At 35.1% G+C, this 15,443-nt stretch overlaps 1 protein-coding gene across 9 annotated transcripts in view; it reads right to left on the bottom strand.

The window, feature by feature from the left end:
- Positions 1 to 15,443, bottom strand: part of LOC124642223 (myb protein) — a 50,247-nt gene that overhangs the window by 17,653 nt on the left and 17,151 nt on the right. For 8 of the 9 annotated variants that reach the window (XM_047180540.1, XM_047180543.1, XM_047180544.1 and 5 more), the window contains 2 exons: positions 4,250 to 4,382; positions 3,737 to 3,886 (listed from right to left, as the gene is read on the bottom strand). In XM_047180540.1, coding sequence (XP_047036496.1) covers positions 3,737 to 3,886; positions 4,250 to 4,382 — 283 coding nt within the window. Of the gene's footprint in view, positions 1 to 3,736; positions 3,887 to 4,249; positions 4,383 to 7,007; positions 7,282 to 15,443 lie in introns of those variants that run through there. The other variant, XM_047180546.1, reaches the window with a different exon arrangement.

The following is a 15,443-nucleotide window of genomic DNA, read 5'->3' as shown; positions in this document are numbered from 1 at the left end:
AGTTGTTTTTCCTCTTCTTCAATTATGGTACGAGCGTCTTTTGTTTTTGGTTTGGTCAATTTCGTCGCCATTCCGTCTCATATTTGGCAATTATACCAATACATTCCAATCCATAGATGGGTATATAATTCAGTTCCGCATTTTATCGAACTAAAAAGGAACGAAAATATGAATAATTCATATTACCAATTATGTTATTATCTTATTTCGATAGGCTTCCATATGAGGACAAAAATCATAAATGATGTAATGCCTAAAGCACGCCCATTCAATCTTAGTGTTAGAAAAAACCAAGTGTATTATACAGTGATTTGCATTTAAACTATCATTGGGTTCCGTAGCAATATAACCAACATTTGTGTGTAAAATAGGTAGTTTTTTTTTTCATATAGGTTAATGAATATAAACGGAGAGCCAATAATTATGTATGTCACACAATCACGCCAAAACACCTGAACTAATTGAAATTTAATTGGACACAGAGGTAGATGGCACTCATGAGACGGATATAGGCTACTGCTTTTATCAAGTGAATAGAATAGTTCCCACGCAACGTGGGCGCTAGCTAATATTTAATTGTTTTTATTTTCAAAAATAGTCATAAATCATGGAGTTAACTTGAAAAGTATTCTTGTAATTATTTAATTTTTACGAAACTTTCCAAACAATAGTAACATTAGCACTTTGGTCGTCGTCTATTCATACTGTACAAAACAAACGGAACCCTACATTATGCGTAGGCAGGTATAAATTTATAAATATTGTATTAGAATTTTATTGTCTTACGGCTTACTCACTGGGTGTCCAGGCAATAAAATGTGTGAAAATAGTTCCCAGAACATATTTCTATGAAGACATGATGTTCCTTATTGTATTGTATATTCATGTAATGTATGAAATAACAATAAAATTTATACTAGGTCATAGCTAGATACAGGATATGATTACACATTTTGTTGAGTACATTGACCGTACTGTTTGTCATTTATTTATTCGTACTTATTTTTGGTTTTTACGGTCCGTGAATTAACCATAATGCTGTATGATAATACATGTAGTTATTAGTTAGTAGTACATAAATATAGTTTATCAATCACGTTTGAAAACTCTCATACGAGGCAGGCAATATCAAATCTTGAATGTCAAAGGAAGCAATTTTGAACGTATTATTTACCAAATAACTTAATTTGTTTAATTTTTTACCAGCTAAAATAATATACGAATTGAGATGAAATTCCAAGCTTCCTTACATATGTAGTAGCTTTCCGTCTTGAAAAGACGATCAAATTTTTAATACACAATTTACAGCTGAAGTTATTACTGTATAAATACTCAACAAATCAACATTGTAAGTAATTGTGACTACACTAAAGAATCATATAACGTAGTAATAAAGATAATAATCTTAGATAAGACATCAACATTCGCTACGCGTATGCGTAAACAATGGATTCATTCATAAAATCTAAGAATTCGTGTCGTCAGCATTGCGGGTTTTATAGGCAAAATGCGTGGTCAAATTCAGGCCTAGAGTAATTTTATATTAATAGATGGAATATTATTTATTTACTGTAAAATGTAAATCAATAGATAAAACAATAGGAATATTAAATTGACATAAGTCAGCTTAATTCTTAAAGTATCTACTGTTTGGATGTCGCAAACCGTCGCAAACCGTGTGTTAGAATAAATTTACGATTAATATTGGGACATAGAAATCTGTTAGAACATGAAATACCGATTATTTGGATTCTATTATTGAGATATTCAACTGGAAATAACATTGTCCTGAAAGGCAAACTTCACAAACTTTCTTAGCTAATGTATCACTAATTTTAGTTTTTTTGTTTCCTTATACTCCAAAATGAACCCTAAATCGCCCTGTATAATTTACCAACCTTAAGCCCTCTTAGTATTTATTTACCCAAAATGTTTTACTCCCTTAAGATACGTATACGAGACCAGGTTTTCATTACATGACCAGGACCTGCTTACCGCACTCTTATAAAAAGTAGCCTATAAGTATATGTCATTGCGTCAAACTTCATATCAATCGCCTCAGTGATTTTACAATGGAAATGAAAAAAAAAAATCTTTATTTATATGATCGTATCAAATGCAGAAAACATTGACACAGCGTAGGCATTCAATTACGCGCATTCTATGCGTCCGCGCTTGCAGTACCAACGACCTGTGACTCACGCGCTTCCTCGCGCTCTTAGACTGATTGGCGAGTGCTGAAGCGCATATGTATTACTAGAATTGTTGGTAAATTGTTTTTAATCTTATTTGCATGTTTAATAAATTACTTCCTTACGCTGTCTGATGTCCCTAAAGCCTAATAGTAACTCATGAGAGCTGTCTTTGATTTATCCTTGTTATTCTGTTCATAATTATTATCTTGTATACCCACATGATTTGATTCTTAGATTGAATCCTTTGATTAGATAGGTGTTTCTTTTATTATAATGCTTTGTTTTCCAATAAAATGCATTATAGATATACATGAACTACCCCCCTAGATGGCTCTGTCCAGCTAGATCCAGGCAAGGTCGCCGGCGAATCGATGCGGATTGCTGAAGACCGAGCAAAGTGCAAACCTTGGGAGAGACCTTTGTCTAGCAGTGGACGTCTTTCGGCTGAGATGTTGAAGGTGTAAATAATTTTAAAAATGCTAAGGTCAAAATTGTTGTACCTCAAAAGGAGGATCAAAATGACTTAATGAAGGAACATCCTTGTCTTCAACAAAACAATAACAATTCTTCACGCATACACTCAAAGCGTTAAACTCCCCACTTACGCACATTTTGCTTATGGACATAATTTCCTCGCGGTTTGTGCTACAAGACATTGTGGTCTGTATGAACGGAAGCCATTTTACTGTAATTTGAGCCTCGTGAACGCTTTTAAGGTAAATAGTGAGAATATTATGGGAAATCATAGCCTTTAGGTACAATATACTGGTAAAAAAGTATCGTGGGGGAAGGGAAACCATTTTTTCGGAAATAATCAGATCGAGAGATGAAAGTATATTTCTAAATAGATTTAAAAATGAGAAGATATACAAGAAAGACGATATGGAGAAGGAAATAATTCTCCATTAAGGACCGGTGAGGGTGGTAGTAAAATAGCTAACCCCAAAAACTAAACGAAGCGACCAATTTTATAAAGTCCTCAAAGCCCATATCCCTGTCACATCAAACTTCCCCCAACATCGCCGGATTCACGCAAACACTGCAATGTAAATAATGACGTAACTACGTTCAATAAACTCGGGATTGTATGTTCTAACCGCAATAGGATGCAATGACTTGGTAATTCATGCTAACATGGATTGCTGTGAATGAATTAGTCATTGAAGAGATTGCTCGTGTATTCTGCTTTTGTTGTGTGCCTTGCTTTTTCATACCTATATATTTTTATTTATTTTCTGTTTCTTACAACAATCATCATCCTCCAATAAATTTAAACAATTATTTTTACCCCTAGCGACTTTACTCACTAAAATAATCAGCAATTGAATAAAATCAAAGCTAACACTAACTAAAACCACTTCATTATTTTTTACCCTTGCTCCTCTCTTTGCATGCTATCAGCTAAAAAATGCCTCCGACCACTCAATAAAGTAATTTTAAGGACAAATACTCCCCTAATGTAATCACTCCATCATCACCCTACTGTTACTAAGCTTTTCACAAACTTCATCAAAGAGCAAATAAAAAGAATTGCTATTTACCTCCTTGGTCCAAGGGCCTTTGACTAGTTCAGGGTTGACGACTTTGGTCCACCGCTGTTGGCATTGGACATCGGACCTGTCTGCGAATTCGGCAGATATCAGGTCCCAGTTCTCGTTGTACATCTTAACGTAGGCTTTCAGCTTTTTGTCCTGGAAATATTAAATTAAATATTAGTTTCTTTCTCTATGTTTTTTGACCTAAATAAAAAATTACAAGTCTATAGGCACTCAATACCTCTTTTTCAATAAGCTTCAAAATTCTCCCCGTAACAAGAAGAAAATAATAATTTGGGATTTTAAAGATGGAGAAAATCATTTGGTTCTGCTAGTAATCCAGAAGTCAGGGAAGATGGAGAGGAAAGAAGGTGTAGACTTTTACTGACTAAACCCATCGAAGTTCTTTCTGGAGCCCTTCTTCGTCCCGACAGCGCATATAACACGACTGTCTTTCCATTACTATTACACCATTACACGTCAGCACTTGCGCGACATTAACAGAAAATGTATTCTCACCTCCTCCTTCGTCCACCTCCCCCTATTAATATTCTTCCGCGGCCCAGAGCTTTTGGTTGCAGCCTGGACATCATCGTAGGCCGCCGCCGAATCCTCTGAGTATTCGCTCGACTCCGAATCATAGCCGCTACGTCTGTTGATGAGGAGAAATGAACTTTAGTTGTAAGGCCATAAGGCTTATTATGGGATTGACAAATCGAAGGAGAGAATTTTATAGTGGTCTGTTAATGAAGCGAAAAGGACTTTAATCACAACGCAGTAAGTGTCAATATGTTTTGGCAGCTTGGTGTTAACATGGGATTTACATAGCTAGTTTCATCGTATCGATAAAAATTACAGCGAAAACTTAAATTGTGTATTACGTCACCAGAGGTCTCTGTTTCATGTCTGGATTCCTTAAAAGGTAAAGTACACACGTAGGTACATATTATCTCAATAAATGACGGTACTGAACAAACAAGTAATCTCAAAAGCTCACTAAAGTACATTTTCCCTCTTCCTTCAAGTTTACAGAAGGATGTTTACTTTAAACCTTGCTTAGACACACAGATGTACCGTTTTGTACCAACACGATGTATAGGAACTTAATAAATATGGACTCTAAAAGATAAATTAAGCTTGGGAGTAGTGCGGCAAATGTAAAAATTGAAAAAATATTATAATGAATGGAATACCTACGTAAACTGACATATAAGTTAAGCAGAAATATTTAATTCATATAATAAATATTAATTAGTATGGACATGGTCAGCCATGTACGAGTCTGACGTACGCAAAGGTACATACTTTCTATAAAGCTTGCTATGTCTCCTCGCATATCCATAGCTGGGTACAATCATGTGTAATTAAACACTATAACCACAGATTATATAATAGCTATAACCTTCTCATTGATTAACATAAATTGTAGCTTTTGTTATACAAACACACATTTGAAATTAATTACCTATTAAGTTAGGTGGGTCCAATATGGTACCTAAGGTTCGCATCATAAGCATTCGATTTTTGAAAATCCCCATAACTTTTAATACAGGTAACAACCACAAAATACAATAAAAAAAACTTCACTAACAAACCAAGTCACGTCCTTTTCCACATACAGACATTTATTAATCAAAATACTCGAGGAATGCCAAAATATATTTGCAGTCCAAGCGGCGCTGTTTACAAAGGAAAACTGTCAACAACATGTCAAATTGTGCACATTTTTATTTAGTTCCATTTTTGGCCGACTGATTTAAATAAGTTGGTTTTTATGTAGACGGATCCTGGTTTCATCCTTGTATTGTAATTGGGATTACGTAATCTACAAAGTTGTTTGAGGCCCCGTTTATCTTGAGAGTATTATTATTAGTAATGTGAACTATTGATCGGTAAAAAATTGTAATATAGTAATTAGTTTGTCTTGTGACTTGTTTAATTAATTAGACTTATTAATGTTTTATCAAAACTTGTAGCGAACACTTCTGACTGTGTTTAACACACTAGGCATATTTGTGTTACGATAAAGAGTGTTGAAGACGTAATATAAATAAACGAGTTCGCATTGTGTGGTCTTATTTTGGATTGCATTTCAAAACAAAGCTCTAGTACTTGTAAGACGAAAAACTTTGAGAAGAACCAGTGGTATTATTTCAGGAATTTTAAGGAAAAAGTTGCACCTAAAAAGGATGATAATTTTTCACTTTTGCGGTCTTCTATCATTGTCTGAAGTAACTTTGTAAGATCAAATTTCAATAAAAACAAGAATAATATTATGGAAGACCAAAAAAACAACGCGCTTTAGCAGCTTTGCAGTGTCACATTCGTCAGTCGTAGGTACAGTCATCCAATAAGTTATTATAGCAAAAACATATTAACTTTTTACAGACATCATTTTGAAGAACAGAAATGTATTTGCCACCCAAGAGTGGAAATAAAACAAAAATTATCATTACATTATAGGTACGTGATGGATCGAGCACAACAAAACATGTTGCAATTTTTTTGGCGAATTTACAAAGTTGCTAGCTAAACAATTCCTTCTTTCTCACATCATTTGTCGCTGGCTTACCTACTTATGAAAAAAAAAATCTTGGCGCCAGAATCCCCCGTAGACAGACAATAAAATTCGAAGAACTAACCAGCCCTCGGAATTTCCCGTCACCCAAAAATGTACTTAAATCTTCAAGTAATAAAACTTAAAATCGAACGGCGTAGGTTGAACAATTTCTTCGGAGAACGAGTTTCGTGTAGCTATAGAAGAATAACCTATGTAAAGACGACTAATAATTCTTGAATCGGCATGTTTCGGCGAGGCAGAAAAACCTGAGGCTTTATTTATACATACCGAGCCATCAGCTGATATGGAAACCAGTTTATGTTCTCATTCATTGCAAATACACGGATGGAATAAGGAAACCGGAGCGATTCGAGTTTAAAGTCACTTATTTTAAGGAATTTATGAAGGAATCCATCTTGATCTTCACTTTGGTAGTATATTTTTATGGAATTCGTTTTTAGTCTCGTGCTATGGTTGAAAAGAAAAAGTGGAATCTTGACACATCGCCTTGATCTGACTGCTTTCGTATATAGAATGTTGATTCTTAACACAGTATGTGGGTACACTTAACACTCACATTGTAAACCTTTGGAAAAATATTGAAACTCAATCTTCGCGGAATTCTCCACTTAAAAATTTTCTCACGTAAATTTCAACTTCGCAAAAAACAAATTATGTGGTCATACGTGTTTAAAACAAGCAAAAAACCTTACTCACAAATTTATCATCACGACGATTTATAAAAACAACTTTTGACATCCAAAACCCCATTATTCACTTAGAAACATCACACACGATTGAAAAACTTTGTAAATTTACAAATCACCATACATTATTTTAGGTTATAATCCCCAGTGTTCCCGCCAAAACTTCACCCAAATCACATTGCGGGATCCCGACTCACGCGCATCGAATGCCACAACAACACTGCCGAACAAAAATTCAATTCGTAAAGGTTCCCACACGCACACATGAATATTCACTAACACACCCACATCGAACGCATACGCAGGACGTAATAAGGGTGTGGGGAACAACAAAAACCCTGTAAGGGACGCGGCAATTCCGATGAAGAAGACAGAGAATACGCAATATAATGAAAACAACAAGGATGGAAAATCAGGTATAGAAATCATTACCCCGCAGTGGGAATGTGACGCAACGCAGGCAAAGGTAAAGCAGGTGTAGGCTGGTAATAGAAAGGTACAAAGAAAAATTGATCTTTTTTATTGGATAGGTCAGCGTAGACCCCATAAAGAAAAATAATCGCATGGTATTAAAATTCCCAAAGGAAAGGAAACAGGGTGATATTTCAAAGCCTTAGGCAATAAAGCAAACATATTACAACTTTCAAGGAACATTAAACGCCTTATAACTTTTAGTATCATACAGCTGCTTTGCATTCCTACTGGAAAGAACATGAAAGTATAGATTTAGAAGCCTGAATTGCGATTAATACTACCAGAACAAAATTCCAAAATATTGACAACGTTCAAAGTCCAAAACACCAATGTTGCACAAACCGGGACACTCAAACCACATGTTTCGGATGAACGGCACTTTCGATTGCAACAAAAAAATCTTCAAACAAGAGGGTAGGAACGTGTGCCGGATGCTAAACTAATTTTGGATAACGGGGACTCGGTTTTTGCAGGAATTGGGTGTTGCGAATTCCGAACGTGATGCTTTCGGTGCAACGGTAGTCAATCATATTTTATGCATTTACATCTGTGACATTCAGCAAAAGACCTATTTATAAACTCTTACAAATTAACCATGGATTTCGTTACAAAAAATGCACTTTTACAAGTCATCATTACATTCATGCTACGAGCATTTAATCAATTAAAATTATACATCTTTAATGGGCTAGCATGTCTTGCGATTCCTAATCGATGTTTCGTTGTCAAATTATTGATCCTACAGTTTTATTGACTCCAATAATTTCCAACAAGCTTTGTCAATTACTCATCAACTGTTTGAACAGACGTCTAGCTTTTCGTCCAAATATTAGTTTAAATTAATAAGCGCTATCAACATTACTTCCGCAGCCACACAATGATAAGAATACTGTGAATGCGCTGTGATCAAGTTTAATATAAGGGCAATGTCAGATACGAATATGTAATCAGATATATTTGATAAGGAAGACGTTCCACGTTTATCCTGTTTCTCTGAATATGTGTTTGTGTCTTTTATTCATTTGTCTAGTACCTGAGATCACAGGACTAAGGCAAACGATGCAAGATCGGAGACATCCATTACCCTAACATTTCTATAAATTAAATTCTGTTATGACAAATAATTATGAATAGAGCTCTAATCATAATTATAAATAACAACCACAATCTTAGATCACATTTTAATAGCGTAGAAGGCATTACTAATTTAAAGGGAAGAAAAAGAAGAGGAAGTGGTAGCCATTTTGTGTCGTCATTTCACCTGTCCGGTGGTGACCACCCTCGGATGTACATTTGATTTCACGACCGATTATTTTCGGAAAAGGAACAAAAAAGGGACCTGTAACCTCGTTTGAGTTAAATTATGTTCCTTACAGATTTCTATCGGAAGGTGCGTAGACAGTCCGTGAACCGAAACTCGTGAATTAGCCTGTTCCTGAGGGTTGTCTTGCGGTAAACAGAAATTGGAACACACTTAATATTTTACAGGAAATCTTTTAAAAACTATAAATAACATCATGATCATGGCCAAATATTCCAAAAAGATTAATTGGAGAATAAGAGTAGATTTTCGGCATTATATTTCAGTATAATTTACACACTCTAATTATACAGCGCTCGAATTCCCTATCTATTCATACAAAAAACACGCCCAAGGCTATAATTTCGCACATTCTCAATTTACCCACTTCTTTATCGGAACCACCCACTTCCACTGACGCAACCTAGTTCTTCACAACCAGTAATTAAGTACAAATCATTTCCTTCGAAACAAAAGACTGGACATCGCCAATTTCTAAAGGGGAACAAGACATAAAAAATTGTCAAGGGGTTCCTTGAGGAAGCGTCCTGTTAAGTCACGCATCGCCCGTGCTTCCTGTCCTCTGTCCCCTCGTGTATGACCTGCTTATTAGCACTATGGGTATACTCAAAACATTCTTGGTGCCCGTTAGAAATTTACAACTCCATTCGGTCAGTGACTTGCATTTAGGAATACTTGCACATAGCGGACACTGTTTACAAAAGTAGGAAACTGTTGCATAATATTGTTAGACTTGGACCTAAAAATATTGAGGACCAGAACCAGATTGCCGCGTTGTGGATCAAAGGATCAATAAAATTGATTCAGTATATGTATTAGCGCGTAGCATTATCCTCGAAGCAACAAAGCAACTGGCTACGCACATTCTACCATAAGCCAATTAAAACAGTAATTAATATTATTAGCAGTCGCATAACCTATACAATATTAGAAGGACTACAAATAGAATCGATGGCACTGCTTCAAATAGAATCGACAAATGTTGCAGCTCATTCATAATTCATCTCGAATTACGAATGGGATTGCATCACAGGCTTAAACAGCCAAAGCCTTGGAATATCGATTTCCTGTTGGGATAATATTATTACATAGATATACTACATACATATATCATCATCATGGCCACGGTATGTGTTAACTTTTATCTCAAGGATATAAAAAACAGGCATTAAATACTCTGAGGAGAATAAGAATCCTACTTGACCACAATGGCCTTATTTTTAACGTGAAACTGAGAGTCAGACTATACAGGAAATAACACACAAACACATGCTCATAATTCAATTACGCATCGGAAAGCTTTAAACATTTCATAATACCGCTCATATAGGTCAAGCGATAAGCACAAAGTTATATCGAACACATTAACATAATAATAAATGAAACCTAATCTGTTCTGATCTGAACATACAATTGAAAATATTGGAGAGTTACTTAATAATGAAATGACAGAATGAATACATTAATACTTAATCAACGTTCAAGGATACTTGAAATGATTAAACATTTTGTATAGCTTTGTATGATGGAGTGTTGTCATTAAAATTGGCAATGCTAAGAAAAAACTATGGAAGGCGTTAAGAGTTTCAACTCATGTTCGTCAAGTGCAATGATACGGACTAAAGCTACTACCTACCCCGTGGGAATGCACGATAAAGAATAATCCTTAGCGGCGCCAAAAGTCTAGACATGTACTTATGTGCACTAAGGATGTTTTTTCAGGTCGTATAAGATTGATTTAAATATTGTATAAACATAGTCTTAAATGTCCGGAGGTGATGACGTAAGCGTGACCCGAAGGACTAATATTTAAGAGGAATGGGCACCAAGTAGGTATGGTTACAAAATTTAACAAAGTGATATCTTGATCACCAATTTCTTGGAAAGCAAGCACGAGAACAACAATTTTAAGCGGATTCACACACACCTGTTACACTGCAAACCTAGTTATAAAAGAAACTATGTAATTTGTAAACTAAAGACGAAAAATGTCTAGAATCTGTGAATGTGTGTGTAGAATCTGGCTTGACACAGTTCGTAGTCTTAGACGAAAACAATGCTTTCTATTAACACCATACGTGCATCAATCGACTAAATTAGTAAATTACTTTATTAAAAGGGACACGCCACTCATCGTTGACAGTATAACAATCTCTTCATTTTCTATCTCTATAACAAGAACAAGATCATTAATGGGAGAATTGCAAACTGCTACTGCGCGTACGATAACACCCAAGTTTCTCATTCCCATGGTGGAACATAAAACATTATTTTTCCATATCAGATTATACTATATAGTTCAGTATCGTTTCTTCGAAGTCTATCGGTTAGCATTACAAATGACGTCTCTCACAATTAAGGCAAAGCTGTAAAGACTCGAGTTTACAGTAAAAATAATTAAGATAAACATTGGCTGGGTCTTATTACCAGTTGAATAAGATGCCTTGTTGACATGTGCAGTGGACATGGAATGGTGAATGAATGAGTCATGCGCGACAATTTGTAGATAAAGTCAAGAATGTTTATTGAAGACGGCTACGTGTAGTTACATACATTAACTTTATGGATATTTTTCTGAGCGAAATAAAAATATGGGTTTCAAAACAAATTATTATATTCATAAATAATTGTTTCAAAGATCCTTATCCAAATTCCATTGCATAATGATTACAAAACTAACTATGGGATATGTCCAAAGTTCGAAAGACCAAGGATGTGAAATATAAGGACCATAAAAAATGCCAGAGGCCTCAAATCTCAGTGTTGTTTTTGCTCAGCAATATGACACCGGAATCTGTGCCGATGAGAACTGAGAAAGTCGATTCGATGTGGTGGCCCACTGCGTAATATAATCCAGGTCAACCAAGAGGAATTAATGTGTCGTCCTTTGGATAAATTGCGGAAAAAACCTCATGAAAAAGCACCTAAGGACCTACTTGAAATAATGCTATGAATTCTATGCATCATAAAGTATTTGTACCAGATCATCCGGGTATGTTGTAGGTACTCAAACACTAATGACTAATATATTTTACGAAGTAGAACCATTCCGAGGAACCTAAACTCGTGTTACAAGGGAAAATAAGTCTACAGACATGTAGGTATATGGGAACTTGATTAACAATATCCAATGTCATGCGGAAAACAAAAAATAAAATACAGTATTTTATCATTCTACCTAAATTGACGAGTGTAGTCTACAAAATTCCTGCATTATAAGAGGAAACTAGGATAAAGTTTCCAGTCGCGTGTTTGGTCTGCTATTTTAATATGACCGGCAGACATGATTTGTAATTTGCCTACATTCTACACTTGACATTTATCTTGATAGACGATCTCATACCAATGAAGAGGTAATTCATGAATTCTGTGTCAGATATCGAAATTCAACTCCTCAAGTGTTCTTCTTACAGTCTGAATAAATGACCTGACCCAAATGAATGATTGCCTATTCAATGGACTCTATTTTCTATTTAGAGTCATCGGAGAATAGATGGGACTTTTATTATTTAAACACCCCTTCGCGAAATTAATGCTACGTTCTCACACTGTCTGGATATAAATTGGTTTGTCGGTAGTTTATGTGAACATAAAAGTGGAGAGTTATTGCAAGTAATCATGATGAAGGACCGAGTGGTGAAATGACGTGACAAAGTTAGTGGCTATAGAACAAAATTTGATTGTATAGTTTGAACAAATGTAAAGGATTTTAGCTGCATTAGGATTGATGACTTAAACAAAGGTGAAACTTGGAAAAGTTTTCAAACAGACACTTCTAATTGAGACGACCTACATCCGTATTTATCTACTTGGCATTGACCGACTAATTGATCAGATATTTTTTTATAAAATCTGGTACTATAAATGCAATTGTTACAACTTTCATTGTATTTACATCTCGTAATTTACCCACAGTCGATTCTCCAATCTCACCCTTGAGAATCTACTTAATCATGCCACACAATGCTTAGAACACCTGAACTAAGATAGATTCCCTCCTAAATCATAGGCAGGGGTTAAAAACAGGTTCCTAGCCTTTACAAAGTAGATAAATAGACATTAGATGAAAGGATGGCTCATAGGATTATACAATAGACGATAGACCAACTTGAAGGGGATGTATGCGAAAACAGAAACCCCTTGTCTTTTAAATATACTTTCTCACGCAATGGATAAAGGTCTTGCGTGGCATTGCACGATTCATCATAGTTATTGTTAGTCCGGGTACCTATATCAGTCTTATCGGGACTGGAGACAGTTTATTTTTGTAATTAAGAACTACTTATTGTGAAATAAATAAAGTTTTTAAAGGTCATTCCAATTTCTGAGTCCATGCTGGTATAATTTTTGCCAATTCTTTGACTTGATAAAGGAAGTTCAATAAACATTTAATTCTTTACAAAATCTGGAAGCTACTTCCGACTTGCTAATTAAATAGAGGGGACTTTTTTCATAACTATCTTCGTGTCAGTGGCAACAGCCGTATAGCCATATGCCGCGGATGACACATTTAAAACATATGTGAACTTTTTGCTATACTCCACTTCCATTTAGCGTCTGTTTGTCGATCGTCTCAATTTTATCAACCAATTGATAAGAATTAATAGCGTTAGACAGACACATTCATGAACGTGGGCCATTCTTTATCTTTTTTTTCTGATTACGCGAACTATAATTTTGGGGACCTCCGAAATTACGGAGCTTATCTCTGAATGTTGGGATTTTATACAAAACAATCTTGAAGCTTTAATAAATAAGGAATACAAAATGCAAATCCAAAACATAAAACAGTAACATAACCTGGTAAAGGCAAAAAGTAAACTTATAGTACAATAATTAAATTCAGTTATACATAGATGACATTAGGACGCATACGAGGGGTGCGGACAAAAGGACCAGCTGCTACCTTTGAAAACGATTAGCATCAATACATGTTGCAACATGTATGAAATTACTTTGATGCTCCTAAGTTGAAGAGTCGATGGATCTTTATATTGTTTAATGATACGTGGTCATTGCTTTGTATTGAATTTACTTCTCATGGTGTTTGTTCAAGCGCAAAGGAAAATGCAAGTTGTGAGAATTTTATGGGACTGTTTACTAATGAAACAGAATTAGATGGACACGATGATGAAGGAATTTAAACCATTTGCTCTATGTAAAATAGGAATATTAGCCACATAAGGGTTACAAAGTTAGCATCTGTGCTCATTAGCATTGCATAATGTAATTTTAAATGAATTGAAATTATGTAATTAATGCGGGACTTAAAACAACTTCCTCGTCACATTGCCTTTGCTCAAACACCTGGTATCCAGGCCTAAGAATATTTTGACCAACTGTAGAAATTCTGGATTTGAAACTCAAAATTTGTATTTATTAGCTGACCTCAAAAAAAATCAGCTGTAGGTACAAAACGGTCAAAAATTTTCGACTTAAACTACGTATTGTTGAAAGCACAAAGGTTCAAGGGTGTTCACCTGGCCACCCCTAAGATTAATGTCTTAAGACAGTACAATGGTTCGCCCCCGCGCACATGGCCTGACATTTCTACCCCGACTTGTATTTTTTTTCGACTTCCTCCCTTATTATATATCGTCTTACAATAATTACGCACGCGCCCTAAAGGTGTTTAGAGAAAGCGTTAATGAACCATTTATTTATATATTTTTTTTTATTGTTAATTGACCTTTTTTGTCGAGGACTTTTTTATGAAATGTCGCGTGCTTAGAAAATGTGTAGTTTTGTTCAAAAAGAATCGGAAGTAGCAATAATCAATTTTGCAGGAGCTAAGTTTTTTCGGCAAAAAATATACAGAATCATTTTTAGCTTTGTTATAGAGCTTATGTTACAATTTGAGGGTCAAAAAAGTAAAGAACTGGTATTTTTTATGAATGCTTTAGAACACTTAATGAAGTTCTTGTTACCAAAATACGGTTTATATACGGTTTAGAAACATAAAAAGTGGAACTGGAATGGAATCCCCATTTGAGGCTTGTTGAATATCAAAATAATAAATACTGCATAAAAATACACTTAACCAAAATAATTGAGAACCCTCGTTAATGGCTTAATTTCAGATCAAACAGCATCAGAAACTTTAATGTGTTGACTTTTTTAATGAATGTGGGATACTTGATATGTTTTGAGGAGTCCTTAAATTTTAAACTGCCTGATTCAAAAAAATATTGCACTATTTATTAATGCAACAGCCTAGTCTACCTGAAGTTCTATTAGAAACTGCCGTCACGGTTCCGATGAAAATCAGGCACGTAGACGATTCTAATGATAGCATGAATGCATTTAGAGCAATGCAAAACACAATATGCAATTGTTCATAAACTTTCCCTTGCATCGGGTACTACTTTATACATATGGGCTAAAAAACCTTTGTCCTTACCCAGGTTTGAATGTACCCCCATAATCTATTTCGCTTCAGTGATTTCACCGTGAAAGTGTCACAAACAATACTTTAGTAGTACACCGTAAAATTGGCCTTCCTGACATCAGTTTAGATGAAAAGGCACTGTCTCATCATCTTTTTGGTCCTTCTTCCCTCTAAATTAAAGAATTACGTCACGTTATAACGTCATCAATGTATTTAGGTTATTCACACTAAAATACTACTTCTCATATAAACAATTGGCTTCC

Source organism: Helicoverpa zea, chromosome 24 (genome assembly GCF_022581195.2).
Source record: "Helicoverpa zea isolate HzStark_Cry1AcR chromosome 24, ilHelZeax1.1, whole genome shotgun sequence".
In the NCBI taxonomy this organism is placed as follows: domain Eukaryota; kingdom Metazoa; phylum Arthropoda; class Insecta; order Lepidoptera; family Noctuidae; genus Helicoverpa; species Helicoverpa zea.
Note: the sequence above shows the minus strand (reverse complement) of the source record. Positions and strands in the feature narration are given on the sequence as shown.